General features: G+C 44.2%; 1 protein-coding gene across 3 annotated transcripts in view; it reads left to right on the top strand.

Moving 5' to 3' along the window:
- Positions 1-1,045: 1,045 nt before the first annotated feature.
- Positions 1,046-19,936, top strand: part of CIT (citron rho-interacting serine/threonine kinase) — a 153,399-nt gene continuing 134,508 nt past the window's right edge. For 2 of the 3 annotated variants that reach the window (XM_044275410.1, XM_044275408.1), the window contains exons 1-3: positions 1,046-1,230; positions 12,938-13,035; positions 16,440-16,587. In XM_044275410.1, the coding sequence (XP_044131345.1) occupies positions 1,152-1,230; positions 12,938-13,035; positions 16,440-16,587 (325 nt within the window). In that variant the 5' untranslated portion in view covers positions 1,046-1,151. Of the gene's footprint in view, positions 1,231-1,266; positions 1,315-12,937; positions 13,036-16,439; positions 16,588-19,936 lie in introns of those variants that run through there. The other variant, XM_044275411.1, reaches the window with a different exon arrangement.

Raw genomic sequence — 19,936 nt, 5'->3', positions numbered from 1 at the left:
TTTGCAGCTGTTCCAGATCCCTAAACTCCCCTCCGCCCCCCCCCCCCTTGTCCATTTTTATGGACGCCATATGGTCCGTGTCCTTTTTTTGGTCTTTTTATTTTTTACAATTTTCCAGCTCTGCACCACTTTTTCTGCATGCAAGCTGTGACCTCTTCAGTGCATACCTGCCTGATCAGCACCTGGGGATTATTGTTTGCGCTTTTTTTGTTGTTGATTTTTCTCCAATTTTTTCTTTTTTTTGTTCAAAAATAAGAAATTGTAGTTAGTGCGATATATATATATATATATATATATATAGTGACACAGTGAGAGGTTTTGTCTGGGAAAAACAGGTATTTCCTCCCAGCATGTTTTGCTGGGCTGATTTACAGCCAGGTGAGGTCAAATACCGGACTTTAAGTGCCAGTCCTGCTTTTGGAAGCACCTGGCTGTCCTTAAAAAGGCAGCTGGGCTTCGAAGCGAGGTCTCTGTGTTGGGATCTGGGAGCCTTGTGTCTGGATGAAGGCTTGCTACCTGTTTGGTGTGAAAACAGGTTGGTGCAGCTATGCTCAAGGACTCTTTGAGGCAGAATTGCCACATGGTGTGAATTACCACCAACACCGCAAGGTGTGGGTGGTGATCATAGGTTCATGAGCACGAGCCCTTAGTAGTAAGTGGGTCATTTCAACTTTTGGACAGTCACATAAAAAGACTATAGAAAATAAGTAGATTGTAGTATGGAGAGATCATCTAATGCTGGAAAAGAAACCACATGGGGGAGAACATGTCACATTACAAGAATATTTGAATTTGGTTTTGCTTCCTTTTTTTTAACAAAACAGGAAAGAAAAAAATATTCATATCTCAAAAACAATAAAGAAGGAAGGAAATATTGGTCTAAACATCCCAGTTACACTATGTGGACGCCCCCTGCTGTGTAACTGTCTGGAGGTCATTTTCCGTATTGCACACGTCCCCTCAGCCCACCGCAAATACAGCAATCTACGGCTCGCCCTGGGATGAGAAAATAACGACAGTTGGACACTACGCCGATCTGCCACCAGAGGGCGCTAGAAACTGGAAGTGAGAGGAGACATCTTGCTTATGGGAAAACATGGCAGCTCGCCTTATCAGGAGACATAAATTCCAGTTTTAAGAAGCGGCATTGTATGTATCCGGGAAGAAGGAGAACTACAATAAGCGAGTCATATAAATATGAAGCTCTCGCGTACAACCAGCTGAAGGAAGGTAAGCTGTCAGGGCCGCCCCCGGAAGTGACGTCACACGGCTCATATTTTGTTTGAATTGAATGGCGGTAAGGAGCGCAGTCCGGTGAGTTATTGTTGTGAATGCCCCTTGCGGTATTTGCTAGCAGTTGTTTTGGGGGCTCTGCGCTCACTGCCCAGTGTAAGGGAGGGGGTGATAGTTGCCTGTCAGCTGGCTGTACGCAGGTGAACGGGTATGACAGGGGACAAGGAGGGCTCCCCCTGTGTCAGCCGATTATCATCACCTTTGTGACGTCTGATGAGATCAGATGTAAGACATAAAGTGCTTGAGTGTCTTCTAGCCTAAGCGTCTGTTCGCACTGGGGTTTACGCTGCAGGTTTTCCTATCGCAGAATTGTGGGTAAGAAATGTGCAGCCTTTAGCGTAAAAATCAGTGTCAGGTCGGTAACAAATCCAAGATGTGACTCCTGAGGAATCCTCCGCAAATAATATCTGCGGTTTACGACACATTGAGGCTCGATTCACACGTCCGCAATTCTGTTCCGCATTTTGCAGAACGGAATAATTGCGGACCCATTCATTTCTATGGGGCCGCACGATGTGCTGCCTGGATCCGGCAATGCGGCTCTGCACTTCTGGGTTTGCATTTCCGTTCCCGAAAAAAATAGAACATGTCCTTTTCTTGTCCGCAATTAAGATTAGGCATTTTCTATTATAGTGCCGGTGATGTGCGGACCCACAAAACCCATACGTATGTGTGAATGGACCCTAAGAAGAAGAAAATCCCTTTTTTTTGTCCCTCAGTGGGGACATTTTGGCATAACAGCAGCAATCACATTCACAACAAGAGCAAAAATAAGAGTAATTAGAAATTAAAGAGTAAAATACAAGAAAAACATAATACAGAATTTACTTAAAAGGAACCTGTCATGTGGATATTTGATTATAATCTAACTAACTATATACAATCATTAACTACTAAAAAGTGCCTTAGATGTATTCACTTACTGGTGTGACAGATGGTTACCTCATAATATACACACAAAGATGCCGCATGCTAATGGGTCCAGCGTTTTTTTTTTATTCAGAGCTATAGCCACTCCCCTGCCCACCTGCTGCTGATTCATATGGAAAATAACTGTCAATCAGGAGCAGGTGGGCGGGGAGAGTCAGGAGCTCATGAATATTCATGACTCGTCATGATCAGCTCGAGCTTTTCAATACAAGATGTTGGCAGATTGACTGGGTCAATTTAAGAAAGTGAGCCAGCATTTTGCTAAGAGAATCAGTCACTTATTTATGTTGCCCTTAGGGCTCTTTCACACTTGCGTTGTCCGGATCCGTCGTGTACTCCATTTGCCGGAAGTGCCCGCCGGATCCGTAACACCGCAAGTGAACTGAAAGCATTTAAAGACTGATCAGTCTTCAAAATGCGTTCAGTGTTACTATGGCAGCCAGGACGCTATTAAAGTCCTGGTTGCCATAGTAGTAGTGGGGAGCGGTATACTTACGCATGGACGGTACGTATACTGCTCCCCCGCTCCCCACTACACTTTACCATGGCAAACAGGACTTTAGCGTCCTGGCAGCCATGGTAACCATTCAGAAAAAGCTAAACGTCGGATCCGGTAATACGCCGAAACGACGTTTAGCTTAAGGCCGGATCCGGATTAATGCCTTTCAATGGGCATTAATTCCGGATCCGGCCTTGCGGCAAGTGTTCAGGATTTTTGTCCGAAACAAAAAGCGCAGCATGCTGCGGTATTTTCTCCGGCCAAAAAACGTTCCGGTCCGGAACTGAAGACATCCTGATGCATCCTGAACGGATTTCTCTCCATTCAGAATGCATGGGGATAATCCTGATCAGGATTCTTCCGGCATAGCGCCCCGGCGACGGAACTCTACGCCGGAAAAGAACAACGCAAGTGTGAAAGAGCCCTAAGAGAATCAGTCACTTATTTATGTTGCCCTTAGTTAGGACACCATAAAACTGGTGACAGGTTACCTTTACGCTGGGTTCACACCTGAGCGTTTTACAGCGCGTTCCTACGCGCTGTAAAACGCACAACAGGCAAGAACCAATGATTCCCTATGGGAATGGTTCTCACCTGGGCGTTTTACAGCGCGTACGATCGCGCTGTAAAACGCCCGACGCTCAAACAAGTGCTTGAGCTTTTTTGGGGGCGTTTGTCGCGCGTTCCCGCACATAGAAATTCGGGAACGCGCGACAATGTGTGAACGCCAGTCTCTGTATGCGCGATTGTAAATGCCCGTACAATCGCGCATACAGAGCGCTCGTTTCAGAACGCTCAGGTCTGAACCCAGCGTTAAGAAATTCACTACTGGTGGTTATAAATCCTAACCGCTGCTGGGAGGAAGGACCTCCGATAACGTTCCTTCGTGCACCTAGGATGTAGCGGTCTGTCACTGAAGGAGCTCTCCAGCTCCACAACAGCTTCGTGCATGGGGTGGGAGACATTGTCTAACAGTGATTAGAACAGGGATCAGCAACCTTCGGCACTCCAGCTGCTGTGAAACTACAACTCCCAGCATGCAGGCATGCTCGGCTGTTGGTCTAACTCCTATAAAAGTGAATGGAGCATTCTGGGAGTCATTAGAAGCTGGACAGAGCTGCTTGGTGTTCAGTAGCGCCCCCAGTGGTGGAGTTTGAGAGTCTGTTTTGTTTTCAATAAAATGGTGAATGTGCAATAATGTCTCCGTTAATTGTGATGTGGGGGTAGGTTCACACAACGTTTATTGGCATAGATTTCAGCGTGCATTCAAAGCCGAAAACCATGTGAAACTGCCTCTCATTATTTTCATTAGGACACTGCGCGGTCATTCTTGACAGGACTTTTCCTGTGCGGTTTTTCAAACCGCGCTTACAGTTTGGTAAGCTGCAGCCAGAGCCTTTTTCGCGGTTTAATTCCATGGCAGAAAACCGCAGCGTGGCTGTTTTTGATGCTGTCGATATCTGTCGCGTGAACCTACCCTGTCAGCTAGAACACGGGTATCCTTATAAAATTTGGGGGGCTGTTTGACAGTCAGGGGTTTTCAGAATTTTCTTTTTAAATTGGCACAGATCGGGGGACAGTATAACATGAACAAGAAAATGATTGCGCTACTTTCACACACCCATGTGCAGTCGTGTGATAGCTGCGTTTCGTAGATCTGCCCCAAACTCCCTGCATCATATTAATCTGTGATGCTCTGAGTTCCACCCCAAGCATGGGTCTAATGTCCCATTCAGCACCATGGCAGTATGGGACAGCAGACCGCCGGTGTAGATCGGTCTGACCACACACGGCCAGTGAAAGTAGTGGTGCTCATCTTTTCAATATCTCACTGCTGCAGCTGTGGAGGTCATAGGTCATGTGACCTCTAATGCCAGTCACTAAAGGCGGGACGGCCCCTTTAAAGGGGTTCTTCGGACCTGTACCTAAAATGACTCCGCTTACCTGTGGAGAGCATACACTTTCAGCAGCACTCACCCTTTCGTCGCGTGGATAGGGCATAACTTAAAGGGGTTGTCTCATCTCAGACCATGGGGGCATATAGCTAGGTTATGACCCCATTGTCTTATAGGTGTTAGTCCCACCTATATCGGGAACGGAGCCCCGCAAAGTGGTGCCTGAAGGACTCTGGTCCGGCCACTACCAAGCGCGCTCCCCATAGAAGTGAATGGGAGCGCACCGCACATGACCAGCCACCGCTCCCATTCCTTTCTATAGGCCCGACGGAAATAGCTGAGCCAGTGCTTGGCTATTTTCGGTGGCCCCATAGAAAATGAATAGAGGGCGGTCGTGCATGCGCAGTGCGCCCTTCGGCACTTTCGGGGCTCCATTATCGATATAGGTACGAGTCCCTGTGGTGGGACCCGCACCTATCAGACAATGGGGGCATATCCTAGCGATATGCCTCCATTGTCTGAGATGAGACAACCCCATTAATGTAATTGAAATATGCCTTTAATAGTTTAGCCCAAGCAGAGCTGCTTTAACCCATCATATCTTGGTGTGGGTAGCAGATAGAGATTGGCTTTGTTTGAATGTCTAAGCTTTAGGCTTCATTCACACGTCCGTAGTGTGTTTTGCAGATCTGCAAAACACAGACACGGCAATGTGCGATTCGTATTTTGCGGACCGAACATCGCCAGCACTAATAGACTATGCCTATTCTTGTCCGCAATTGCGGACAATAGGACATGTTCTATTTTTTTCGGGAACGGAAATGCGGACCTGGAAGTGCGGCCCCATAGAAATGAATGGGTCTGCAATTGCGGACGTGTGAATGGGGCCTTAAAGGGGTTATTCTGTAAAGATAATGATGACTTATCCTCAGGATAGAACATCATGATCATATCAGTGGGAGTCCAAGTCCCGACATCCTCGCCGATCAGCTGTTTCAGGGAGCCGCTGCACTCACTGAAGCTATGGTAAGCGATGCAGACTTCGGGCAGCTTTCCAAGGACAGTGCCGTACATCCTATAGTGGCAGTTCTTGGTATTGCAGCTCAGCTCCATTGACTTGAATGGGGCTGAGCTGCAACTAGGCTATGTGACAGATGTACAGTGATGTCACTGGCTTAGGAACAGGCTGCAACGCATAAGGCCTCTTCTAACAGCTGATACTGATGACTTATCCTGAAGATAAGTCATAAATATATTTTCCGGGATAACCCCTGGGCCTCAACTACACTGCAACTTTTTGTAGTGTGATCGATTTTAACTATTGATTGACAGCTGCAGTCTACAAGATTGCATTAAACTGAGTGCAAGGATTTGGACTGCAGCTGTAGTTCCATAGTTAAAGGGGTTGTCTGGGTTTAGAGCTGAACCCGGACATAAGCTCCACTTCAAACATTTAGCCTGTATGAGTGGAGCATTTCTATATATGGAGCAAGGGCTGTTTGTCTACTGCCGGTGACGTACCCAGCTTTTTTTCAGTATGCTAGGAGGAGGCTTCTGCCTAGCAGTGATCCCGGTGACTTTACCGGCACTAATAGGCATTCTTTACCGCTGCCAGTGTGTAAAACAGGCTTCCGTTTAGCATCCCCATTGGATCCCCGGTATGTCACTGGTAGTAAAGAAATAGCTGTTACCAGTCGGGCTGGGAACTTGGGAGTGATAGCAGCTGAAAGCGAAAGCAGGTTTCAGCTGCTTTCACTCCTGACCAGATTTCTAACAGCTATATGTCCTGAGGTAGAGAAGATCATGCTGTGATCCTGGTCATGTTTTAAAGCATAGATTGTGATCTCAGCCAGCCTGGAGGAGGGGGGCAGAGGGTTGGTTGACAGACTGCAGGATAAGAGAAAAAAATATAAATTTGGCAACATCATAATCATATCGACCCACAGAATATAGTTACCGCGTATGTTATTTATACCACCCAGTGAACTCCGTAAAAAAAGTTATTTAATACAGTATATGAACCCCAAAATGGTTCCTAAAAAATTAACCAAGCAAACAAAAAAAAAAAAACTCAACAACTTGGCCCTCCAAATTCAAGGTTTCATACAGCTAAATTGACTGTTAAAGTGACTGTTAAGGGGTTAATGTTATAAGCTGATTGCGAGTGGTCCTTGGTATCCCGGCCTGGCATCCTGCTGACAGCAGGAGCGCTCGGCGTCAATGGTTGCTATGACGCCGTGCGCTTCATGCTGCCGCTGCACTACAGTAATACACTGGTAAGATCATACCAGTGTATTACTGTAGTGCAGCGGCGGCATGAAGCGCACGGCGTCATAGCAACCAATGATGCCGTGCACTCCTGCTGTCAGCAGGATGCCAGGCCGGGTTACCACGGCTGCGTGCATTCAGCCTTAGACTAGTTTCACACTAGGAACAGGCTGCCGGAGTTCATCACATCCGTCGTAGCCCGAAACTGCTGGGTCACAGCCTTGCTACATTGACTATAATGGGACCCAGCATGGATCCGGCCTGTTTCTGTCTGTAGTGCTAAGATTTGGCTGGACAAATACTGCTGCAAATTTCAGCACCTGGAAATGGTATTCAACTGATTTTTTGGGGACTCATTTGCATTAGGCCTCTTTCACACTTGCGTTGTCCGGATCCGGCGTGTACTCCACTTGCTGGAATTACACGCCGGATCCGGAAAAACGCAAGTGTACTGAAAGCATTTGAAGACTGATCCGTCTTCAATATGCTTTCAGTGTTACTATGGCAGCCAGGACGCTATTAAAGTCCTGGTTGCCATAGTAGTAGTGGGGAGCGGGGGAGCAGTATACTTACAGTCCGTGCGGCTCCCGGGGCGCTCCAGAATGACGTCAGAGCGCCCCATGCGCATGGATGACGTGCCATGCGATCACGTCATCCATGCGCGTGGGGCGCCCTGACGTCACTCTGGAGCGCCCCGGGAGCCGCACGGACGGTAAGTATACTGCTCCCCACTACACTTTACCATGGCTGCCAGGACTTTAGCGTCCCGGCAGCCATGGTAACCATTCAGAAAAAGCTAAACATCGGATCCGGCAATGCGCCGAAACAACGTTTAGCTTAAGGCCGGATCCGGATCAATGCCTTTCAATGGGCATTAATTCCGGATCCGGCCTTGCGGCAAGTGTTCAGGATTTTTGTCCGGAGCAAAAAGCGCAGCATGCTGCGGTATTTTCTCCGGCCAAAAAACGTTCCGTTCCGGAACTGAAGACATCCTGATGCATCCTGAATGGATTTCTCTCCATTCAGAATGCATTAGGATAAAACTGATCAGGATTCTTCCGGCATAGACCACCAACGACGGAACTCTATGCCGGAAGAAAACAACGCAAGTGTGAAAGAGCCCTTAATGTCAGTGGAAGCACATAATCTGATTGCAGGGTGGATAAAAATCTATGATTTAAAAAACAAACAAAAAAAAAACGGATTTTCTTTTTATTTAAATCAGATTTTTTTAAATATAAAATGATTTTTGAGGAAAATATATTACCATCCAAAGGTTATTCCATCATTAACCCTTTCATGACCAAGGGTCATTGATGCCCCAGTGTCCAGGTCAAAATTTACAAATCTGACATGCGTCACTTTATGTGGTAATAGCTTTGGAATACTTTTATTTATCCAAGCAATTCTGAGATTGTTTTCTCGTGACACATTGTACTTCATGATGGTCATAAATTTGAGTCAATATATTTCACCTTTATTTATGAAAAAATCCCAAATTTCAAACAAAAAATGAAAATGTCACAATTTTCAAAATTTCAATTTCTCTGCTTCTAAAACAGAAAGTCATACCTAATAAAATATTTATTACTTAACATTTCCCATATGTCTACTTTACGTTGGCATCATTTTGGAAATCTCATTTTATTTTTTTAGGACATTAGAAGGCTTAGAAGTTTAGAAGCAATTCTTAAAATATTTAAGGAACTTTCCAAATCCCACTTTTTAAGGACTAGTTCAGGTCTGAAGTCACTTTGTGAGGCTTACATAGTGGAAACCGCCCATAAATGACCCCATTGTAGAAACTACACCCCTCAAGTTACTCAAAACAGATTTTACAAACTTTGTTAACCCTTTAGGTGTTCCACAAGAATTAAAGGAAAATGGAGATGACATTTCAAAATTAAATTTTTTGGGCAGATTTTCCATTTTATTACATTTTTTTTCTGTAACACATTGAGCCAAACAAAACTCAACATTTATTACCCAGATTCTGCGGTTTACATAAACACCCCACATGTGGTCGTAAACTGATGTAAGGGTGCGCGGCAGGGCGCAGAAGGAAAAGTACGCCATATGGTTTTTGGAAGGCAGATTTTGCCTAAGTGGTTTTAAATGTCATCTCCCATTTAAAGCCCCCCTGATGCACCCATACAGTAGAAACTCCCAAAAAGTGACCCTATTTTGGAAACTAGGGGATGAGGTGCCAGTTTTATTGGTACTATTTTGGGGCACATATGATTTTTAATTGCTCTATATTAAGTTTTTTTGTGAGGTAAGGTAACTGATTCATCTGACAGGGTAGATCATGTGCTATTTTTTATAGAGCAGGTTGTTACGAACGCAATGATACTTTCTTTGTTTGTTTTAGTTTTACATAATAAAGCAATTTTGAAAAAGAAATTATGTTTTTGTGTGTCCATTTTCTGAACGCCATATGTTTTTATTTTTCTGCCGATCGAGTTGAAGTTTTTATTGGTACCATTTCTGGGTGCATAGGATTTTTTGATCATTCATTATTACACTTTATGGGGCAAGGTGACCAAAAATTTGGCTGTTTTGAAACAGTTTTTATTTATTTATTTTTACAGCGTTTATTTGAGGGGTTAGGTCATGTGACAGTTTTATAGAGCAGATCGTTACGGACGTGGCAATACCTAATATGTATACTTTTTCTTATTTATTTAAGTTTTACACAATAATAGCATTTCTGAAACCAAAAAAATTATGTTTTAGTGTCTCCATAGTCTGAGAGCCATAGCTTTTTTATTTTTTGGGCGATTGTCTTAAATAGGGTATCATTTTTTGAGGGATGAGGTGACTGTTTTATTGGTACTATTTTGGGGGGCATACGCCTTTTTGATCGCTTGCTGTTGCACTTTTTGTGATGTAAGGTGACAAAAATAGCTTTTTTTTTACATTTTTTTATGGTGTTTATCGGACGGGTCTATCGTGATATCTTTATAGAGACGGTCGTTACGGACGCGGTGATACCTAATATGTGTAGTTTTTTATTTTTTTTTATAGGAAAAGGCAATTTTATTTTTTTAATTTTACATTTTTATTTTTTATTTATACTTTTATTTTTTCACTTTTTTTTAATTTATTTTTTATCAAGTCCCTCTTGGATCTTGAAGATCCAGTGGGGCTGATAGCTGTACTATACTTTGCAATGCTCTTGCATTGCAAAGTGTAATACAATCAGATGCCCTGTAGGTGGCAACAGCGGACGCTTTGCAACCATCAGGGCTGCCATCGCAGCGCGGCAGCCCCGATGGTGGAGAGAGGGAGCCCCCTCCCTCTATTAACCCCATGGATGCCGCTGCCACAGCATCTATGGGGTTACAGCAGAGTGTCAGCATAGAGCTGACACTCTGATGATGGCGGCGGCTCAGGAATGGAGCCGCCGCCATCAAACACAGCAGGGGGATCGAGCGGCGGGCAGCGCTGGAAGGGGGGGGGAGGGTGTCACGGCCAGCATTGAGGGAGGTGGGCAGCAGGAGGAATGTATGGGACGGGGAGGGGCGGACTCAAGGAGGTGCGGACATCAGGGCACTGTGGACACAAGGTGGGGCACAGATCAGGGGGGGCTGCACAGATCGGGGGGGGCTGCACAGATCGGGGGGGGGGGGAGGCACGAGGACACTGTGATTTCAGGCTCTGATCTGAGAGTGCAGATCAGAGCCTGAAACCGTCATTTTTTCACTGCCTCAATCCGATTAGTCTGCACAGACTAACCAATCGGATCGATTGCCGGCAAGGGGCCCCTCTGATTGGTCCCTTGCCGGCATTACTGCACTGTATGCTGTCCGTGACAGCAGCAGGGCAGGGGCAGAAGCTTAAATCCAAGCGCTTTGCAGCGCTTGGATTAAAGAGCCGCCAGAACGTTTATCTACGTGGTAGCTGCACGGGGTATCTGCAGCTATCGCGTATATATACGGATTGCGGTCGGGAAGGGATTAAATAAATATTAGTTTTCTAATTGTGTAGAATAAGGCTGTATATGTTTTTTGGGGGTAAATAAATTCCATTAATCCATTCACAATGTCATGCTCTTCCAGAGGTTTTTGTAAGATTATTGGGCAGTTTCTCTGCCTACAAGATATCACAGATGCTTGGTTTGCTTTTGCAGTTCTCAAAACTGAATTTGACTCAGCAGAGATCACATGCCTCTTCTTCACAGAAAAAATGAACAGAGTTGAGAAAAATAACCTAATCCTAACTTCTACAAACCTATGAATACAGAATCAACCTAATCAAACTACAAACCGGATTCCAAAAAAGTTGGGACACTATACAAATCGTGAATAAAAACTGAATGCAATGATGTGGAGGTGCCAACTTCTAATATTTTATTCAGAATAGAACATAAATCGCGGAACAAAAGTTTAAACTGAGAAAATGTACCATTTTAAGGGAAAAATATGTTGAATCAGAATTTCATGGTGTCAACAAATCCCCAAAAAGTTGGGACAAAGCCATTTTCACCACTGTGTGGCATCTCCTCTTCTTCTTACAACACTCAACAGACGTCTGGGCACCGAGGAGACCAGTTTCTCAAGTTTAGAAATAGGAATGCTCTCCCATTCTTGTCTAATACAGGCCTCTGTTCAATCGTCTTGGGCCTTCTTTGTTGCACCTTCCTCTTTATGATGCGCCAAATGTTCTCTATAGGTGAAAGATCTGGACTGCAGACTGGCCATTTCAGTACCCAGATCCTTCTCCTACGCAGCCATGATGTTGTGATTGATGCAGAATGTGGTCTAACATTATCTTGTTGAAAAATGCAGGGTCTTCCCTGAAAGAGATGACGTCTGGATGGGAGCCTATGTTGTTCTAGAACCTGAATATATTTTTCTGCATTGATGGTGCCTTTCCAGACATGCAAGCTGCCCACGCACTCGTGCAACCCCATACCATCAGAGATGCAGGCTTCTGAACTGAGCGTTGATAACAACTTGGGTCGTCCTTGTCCTCTTTGGTCCGGATGACATGTTGTCCTAGATTTCCAAAAAGAACTTTGAATCGTGACTCGTCTGACCACAGAACAGTCTTCCATTTTGCCACACTCCATTTTAAATGATCCCTGGCCCAGTGAAAACGCCTGAGCTTGTGGATCTTGCTTAGAAATGGCTTCTTCTTTGCACTGTAGAGTTTCAGCTGGCAACGGCGGATGGCACGGTGGATTGTGTTCACTGACAATGGTTTCTGGAAGTATTCCTGAGCCCATTCTGTGATTTCATTTACAGTAGCATTCCTGTTTGTGGTGCAGTGTCGTTTAAGGGCCCGGAGATCACGGGCATCCAGTATGGTTTTATGGCCTTGACCCTTACGCACAGAGATTGTTCCAGATTCTCTGAATCTTCGGATGCTGTTATGCACAGTTGATGATGATAGATGCAAAGTCTTTGCAATTTTTCGCTGGGTAACACCTTTCTGATATTGCTCCACTATCTTTCTGCGCAACATTGTGGGAATTGGTGATCCTCTACCCATCTTGGCTTCTGAGAGACACTGCCACTCTGAGAAGCTCTTTTTATACCCAATCATGTTGCCAATTGACCTAATTAGTGTTAATTGGTCTTCCAGCTCTTCGTTATGCTCAAATTTACTTTTTCCAACCTCTTATTGCTACTTGTCCCAACTTTTTTGGGATTTGTTGACACCGTGAAAATTTGAATCAACGTATTTTTCCTTTAAAATGATACATTTACTCGGATTGAACGTTTGATCTGTCATCTACGTTCTATTACAAATAAAATATTGACATTTGCCATCTCCACATCATTGCATTCAGTTTTTATTCACAATTTGTTTAGTGTCCCAACTTTTTTGGAATCCGGTTTGTAATATGAAAAGTTGTTATTCTAAAAATCTTCATCTACTTGCATATTATAAGTTATACCAGCAAGAATTTGTCTTTATGTAGAAAACTATGATTTAAATCAAATCCAGCCTTTCTGATTGTGCCATCACTCATCCACTATTTCTCCTCCCTGCGAAAAATCTAAAATAATAAATGTAACATTTTTAATATGATTTGTTGTTCCAGAAATGTTGAAATTCAAAGTTGGAATCCGCGGTGGAACAGACGGTTTATCTTCAGAGCCTCTCACCAGCAGAGCTACACGGCTCCATCACTTTTTCCAGGTAGTGCCTTCTCCTACAATGGTGGAGGCTGTATTGGGGTTTACTCACGAAGCTGCATTGATGATTCAACAAAAATTATTCCAACTAATTTACTAATATTGAGTAGGGTTGTCAAGATGCCAACATTTTTGGTTCATTTTCAATACCATAAAAAAGTATTGCGATACTCGATACCACATGAAAGAAAAACACTAAATTCTTTTTTTTAGAGCTAGGAGATATTTTAATAGTTAGGACTTTTTAGGACGTGGCGATACCTAATATTATAGTTTTTTTATTGTTTATATATTTTTATATGTAAAATTTGGAAAGGGGTGTGGTTTATTTTTTTATTATTATTATTATTATTATTATTATTTTTTTTTATTTAATAACTATTAGCCCCCTTAGGGGGCTAGAACCTGGTAAGCTTTTCATCCCTTGTCCTATTCAACCTAAAAGAGATTCAGGGTCAATAGGATTTTACACTCTTCCTGTTGCGCTGTGCTTTGTGCACACAGCAGCAGGGAGCTTACCATTGAAGGCTTCAGTTAGCATCCCGGTTGCCATAATAACTGATTGGAGCCCTGCGATTTCCGTTCTGGGGCTCCAATCGGAAGCTGCCACTGCTCCAACAATGAAAATACTGAGGAGGGGGTGGGGCCCTGTAGCCGCTTGCTACTGCTCCACCAATGAAATTAATGAACCCCTAAATGCAATTGTAGGCAGTGGGCTGCTTTGGTGAGCCCTCTCCATACGTGGTGGGTGCCGGCTGTATCATGAGGGGGAACGACAATCCTGCCGAACCCTGTCATTTAACCCCCTAGCCGTGATCAACGTTGGTGAATGCATTTAGGGGTTAATTATTTTCATTGGTGGCACAATTGCAGCGTCAGCGCATCCTCCCCTTAATGTTTTAATTGGAGGCAGTGGCGGCCGCGTCAGTGCGGAGGGAATCCCTTCCTTCTCCACTGTGCTGCTGATGAGAAGATAGCATGGCATGCTCCATGTTCTTTAATGAGAAAAGATACTAAGCTGGGCAGTAGCGCAGCCTAGCTTGGAGAAAAAGCAAATCCCGGTATTATATTGATCCGGGGGAACAAGTATTGATTGGGTATTGAAAGTTCTATACCCAGTGCAACACAATATATTGAGATCAAAATAGTTAGGACTCTGCACCTTCAGACGATGAAGGACATACAGCGGGAGATACTGAGTGATATCACTCTTACATCATCATTTGTACTGTAAGATTGTTTTCCAGGTGTTAGCTATTCTATCCTCAGGATAGCTCATCAGTATTTGATCAGTAGGGGTTCCACTCCCAGCACCCCTGCAGATCAGCTGTTTGAATGGACTGAGCTGCACAAAACCTGGAAGTTCGACCCCCCCACGATCAGATACTGATTACCTATACTAAGGGTAGGTCATCAGTTTATAAGTCCTGGAAATACCCTTACAGTTTGCCTACCTGCGATTTGAAATGTATACCAAACGCTGCGTTCTCTTCAAACAGCCAATCCGTGGGGGAGTCGGACCCTTCTCGACAACCGTCTGCTAAATCTAGCTGTGTGATACAACGCTTAGTGAAAATTATATAGTGACATATAGGGGTGGGCGATATGGCCTAAAATCTATATTGCGATATAATTTTAAGCATGTGCGATATGCGATATATATTGCGATATATTGTTTTCTATATTGGGGGGGGGGTGTTTAAATTTTATTTATTTTTTACTTTTTATTTATTAACTATTGGCCTCCTTAAGGGCTAGAACCCTTGTCATATTCACCCTAATAGAGCTCTATTAGGGTGAATAGGACTTTACACTCTCCCTGCTGCCCTGTGCATAGTGCACACAACAGCAGGGAGCTGACCATGGCGGCAGCCTCTGATCTGCCCCCCTTCCCCAGCCTCTGATCTGCCCCCCTTCCCCAGCCTCTGATCTGCCCCCCTTCCCCAGCCTCTGATCTGCCCCCCTTCCCCAGCCTCTGATCTGCCCCCCTTCCCCAGCCTCTGATCTGCCCCCCTTCCCCAGCCTCTGATCTGCCCCCCAGCCTCTGATCTGCCCCCCAGCCTCTGATCTGCCCCCCAGCCTCTGATCTGCCCCCCAGCCTCTGATCTGCCCCCCAGCCTCTGATCTGCCCCCCAGCCTCTGATCTGCCCCCCAGCCTCTGATCTGCCCCCCAGCCTCTGATCTGCCCCCCAGCCTCTGATCTTCTCCCCAGCCTCTGATTTTCTCCCCAGCCTCTGATCTTCTCCCCAGCCTCTGATCTGCCCCCCTTCCCCAGCCTCTGATCTTCTCCCCAGCCTCTGATCTGCCCCCCTTCCCCAGCCTCTGATCTTTTCCCCAGCCTCTGATCTTTTCCCCAGCCTCTGATCTGCCCCCCTTCCCCAGCCTCTGATCTGCCCCCCTTCCCCAGCCTCTCGCATATCGCCTATATCGCCTATACCGCCCACCCCTAGTGACATACTCCCTTCAAATTGCCATGCCTTAGGCTACTTTTACATATGCTTTTTGCATTCCGGTTTTGCGATCCGGCAGAGGATCTAAAAATCGGAGCAAAATCCTTCAGTTCTGTCCCCGTTCATTGTCAGTGGGGGCAAAACAGAACAATCCAGATCAGAATGCATTCCATTCTGGTTTGTTCATTTTTTTTTTTTTTACTGGATCCGGCATGAAAATCAATGAAAGTCAGTGGTGCCGGATCCTGTGTTTTTGGTAACAAAATAAACAATTTTAATACTGTTTGTTCAGTTTCTATTTAATACATCCGGATCCAGGCGAAAAGGATGCATCCGAATGTATTAAGTGAAACAGAAGCATTTTATTCAGGTTTTGAGATTCTGTGCCGGATCTCAAAACCTGAATAAAAAACGCTGATGTGAAAGTAGCTTTTTATTTATTTGTCCGTTTTTTTATTTGTATTGATGACCTATCCTGTTTAAAGAGACTGCAGGGCTCATACGAGCGCTGCCTTCTATTCATTGTTTACCGGCTCGCCTTTGCAACTTCAGCATTGAGCAGTGTAATTCCACCTTCACTTGAATAGGAAGGAGCTGCCCCATTGAAGTCCTCACCGTTGCAATAGAATGTCGGTAAGCAATGAAGAGAAGGCAGCGCAGCCTTCTCTTCAAACAGCTGATCTGATATTGATGACCTTTCCTGAGGATAGGTTATCAATATAAATAAAGCCGACAACCCCTTTAACTCCTTTAATGGAAACCCCTAAACACCGATGTGAACAGAGCCTTAAAAAAACAAAACGGCATGTGTGAATGCAGCCTTATCAGAGCTGTAGGGTCAGGCAGTATTAATTACTTCTTTACAACCAATATCTAGCTCATCCTATAACTTTTCTGTTATACTGCATAGTCCTGTTGTTAATGCTTTAATTCTTTATCAAGTTATATTTGTTCGTAGGGGAAATCAGCATGTCAGTTCCCCTTGCAACAACAACTGTCTGCTCTAACCAGGGAAGGACTTCTGGATTCCTTATTCGTCCTCTTTGAAGAATGCAACAGTCCAGCATTGATGAAGATCAAACATGTGTCGAACTTTGTCAAAAAATGTAAGTTTAGTTTTTGTTTGTTTTTTTAAACGCAGTGGTCTCATTCAAAGCTGCTTTAAAGGGGTTGTTTCACTTCAGTAAGTTGCATTTATCATGTAGAGAACTAACTAATATACTGTTATTATCCATATTGCTTCCTTTTGGCTGGATTCATTTTTCCATCACATTACACACGGCTCGTTTCCATGGTTACAGACCACCCTGCAATGCAGCATCGGTGGTCGTGCTTGCACAATATAGGAAAAAGAACTAGCCTATGTGAGCTCCCATGGTCCCGGCCACCAGAGAGGCTGACCCTTTTTCCTATAGTCTGAAACCATGGAAAAGAGCAATGTATAATGTGATAGAAAAATGAATCCAGCCAGCAAAGGAAGCAATATGGACAATCACAATACATTAGTAAGTGGCTTATATTAATCTTCTCTACATGATAAATTCCACTTGCTAATGTGAGACAACACCTTTAACTGGAAAATGGCTGTGTTGCCCATAGCATCCAATTAGAGCTGTTCCAGATAGGAAGGTGTAGCACAGTCCACTCGGCTGTTTCCTTGGCTGCTGCATTTAGCAACATAGGACGCACTGCCATTTTCACTTGCTTTGCGGAAAAATTGCATCTTATAGTCAGAAAAATATGATGTATGTATAATATACACAATTATATATATATATATATATATGTGTGTTTGTATGTTTATGTATGTGTATATATATAACAACAAAAGAAGCAGCAGCACAGTCAGACCAAAACAGAAGCTGGGTGCAAAAACACTTGACAAAGGCCTCATTGTGTGGGCTTAAACGTTGCCTTGGGAATAAACTGGGTCACCATTTTTGAGTGCTGCTTCATTTTTTGTGTGTATATATATATATATATATATATATACACAGTACAGACCAAAAGTTTGGACACACCTTCTCATTCAAAGAGTTTTCTTTATTTTCATGACTATGAAAATTGTAGATTCACACTGAAGGCATCAAAACTATGTATTAACACATGTGGAGTTATATACATAACAAGTGTGAAACATCTGAAAATATGTCATATTCTAGGTTCTTCAAAGTAGCCACCTTTTGCTTTGATTACTGCTTTGCACACACTTGGCATTCTCTTAAAGAGCTTCAAGAGGTAGTTACCACCTGAAATGGTCTTCCAACAGTCTTGAAGGAGTTCCCAGAGATGCTTAGCACTTGTTGGCCCTTTTGCCTTCACTCTGCGGTCCAGCTCACCCCAAACCATCTCGATTGGGATCAGGTCCGGTGACTGTGGAGGCCAGGTCATCTGGCGCAGCACCCCATCACTCTCCTTCATGGTCAAATAGCCCTTACACAGCCTGGAGGTGTGTTTGGGGTCATTGTCCTGTTGAAAAATAAATGATGGTCCAACTAAACGCAAACCGGATGGAATAGCATGCCGCTGCAAGATGCTGTGGTAGCCATGCTGGTTCAGTATGCCTTCAATTTTGAATAAATCCCCAACAGAGTCACCAGCAAAGCACCCCCACACCATCACACCTCCTCCTCCATGCTTCACGGTGGGAACCAGGCATGTAGAGTCCATCCGTTCACCTTTTCTGTGTCGCACAAAGACATTCTGGTTGGAATCAAAGATCTCAAATTTGGACTCATCAGACCAAAGCACAGATTTCCACTGGTCTAATGTCCATTCCTTGTGTTCTTTAGCCCAAACAAGTCTCTTCTGCTTGTTGCCTGTCCTTAGCAGTGGTTTCCTAGCAGATATTCTACCATGAAGGCCTGATTCACACAGTCTCCTCTCAACAGTTGTTCTAGAGATGTGTCTGCTGCTAGAACTCTGTGTGGCATTGACCTGGTCTCTAATCTGAGCTGCTGTTAACCTGCGATTTCTGAGGCTGGTGACTCTCATGCAACATCTCCACTTTACTTGTAGCTTCTAAGTGCCATGTAGATAAATCTGTATGAGGGAGCAAAGCTCTAACCATAGAAAAGGGTAAAGAGGTCAATGTTGGCGTGTTCCCCCCCCCCCACTAGCAATGCTATGAAAATGTTTCCAGGCTGCTATGGACGCCCGTATTACTGGAGTAAGATTGCTTGGAATTGGGATATCCCAAAAGGGTAAGTGTAGTAGGTCTGTCAAAGTAAAAGGCGCTGCCTGTGTTTTTTCCATCTGTACCCATGGAATCTCCACCCTTTCCTGCTTCCAATTTCTAAGCATAGAAACCAAAGAGGCTAAGTAATACAGTTTCATATCCGGTACTGCAAGACCCCCCATTCTGCGAGTCCTCTGGGTGATGCTTCTAGCTACTGTCGGTTTTTTGTTCTTCCAAATATATTTAGACATCATATTCTGCACCTTATTGAAGAAACTGCTCGGCAACATGATTGGGATAGTGCGATACATATAGAGGAAACGGGGGAGGATAAACATCTTAAAAGCTGCAATTCTGCCTAACCATGACGTTTCATGTTTGTGAAAGTTTTCCAGATCTTTACCAATCTCCAGAAGCAGAGATTCGTAATTGAGTGTATATAGCTTTGACAGGGAGGGGGTCATATTAGTGCCCAAGTATTTTATGCTATCCCTGCACCAGTCAAAATCCCAGTTTTCACGAAAAGACATAGTTAAGGTTTCCGGGATATGGATTGGGAGTGCCTGTGTCTTGGAGGAGTTAAGATGGTAGTACGACAAATCACCATAAGTTTTAATCTGGTTCATAACCGCTTGCAGTGATATCTCTGGTCTTGTCAGTGACAGGAGAACATCATCTGCGTATAGTGAAATTTTATGTTCCTGACTCCCAATTTTAACTCCAGAGATTTGGGGATCCAGCCTAATTGCTTGAGCCAGTGGTTCCATGGCTATTATAAAAATTAATGGGGACAGTGGGCAACCCTGCCTGGTGCCATTCGTCAAATCAAACGCCTCTGACAAAGCACCATTAACATATATGCTGGCTGTAGGGTTACTATAAAGAGCCTCTATTGCAAGCATGATAGGACCACTAAATCCCATAATAGAAAGCACCGAAAAGGCTAACGACCATCTGATCCTGTCGAACGCCTTTTCGGCTTCCAGGGCCAGGACCAACAGGAGGCTATTCCTTTGTTTGGTCTGATGAAAAATGCCCAGCATTCTCCTAGTATTAAAATAAGATTGGTGGGATGGAACAAAACCAGTTTGATCCGTATGGATTATGGATGGAAGTATTGTAGCTAACCGAAGAGCTAAAAGTTTAGTGTATATTTTTACGTCCTGATTCAACAAAGATACGGGTCCTCGGTTGTTATTTGGGCATTGAGGGTTCGGAGTTGTACACTTGTTAGAGTAGGCAGGTTTAGAGAGCTGAGGTATTTATACATCAACTCA

Source organism: Bufo gargarizans, chromosome 1 (genome assembly GCF_014858855.1).
Source record: "Bufo gargarizans isolate SCDJY-AF-19 chromosome 1, ASM1485885v1, whole genome shotgun sequence".
NCBI classification, from domain to species: Eukaryota; Metazoa; Chordata; class Amphibia; order Anura; family Bufonidae; genus Bufo; species Bufo gargarizans.
Note: the sequence above shows the minus strand (reverse complement) of the source record. Positions and strands in the feature narration are given on the sequence as shown.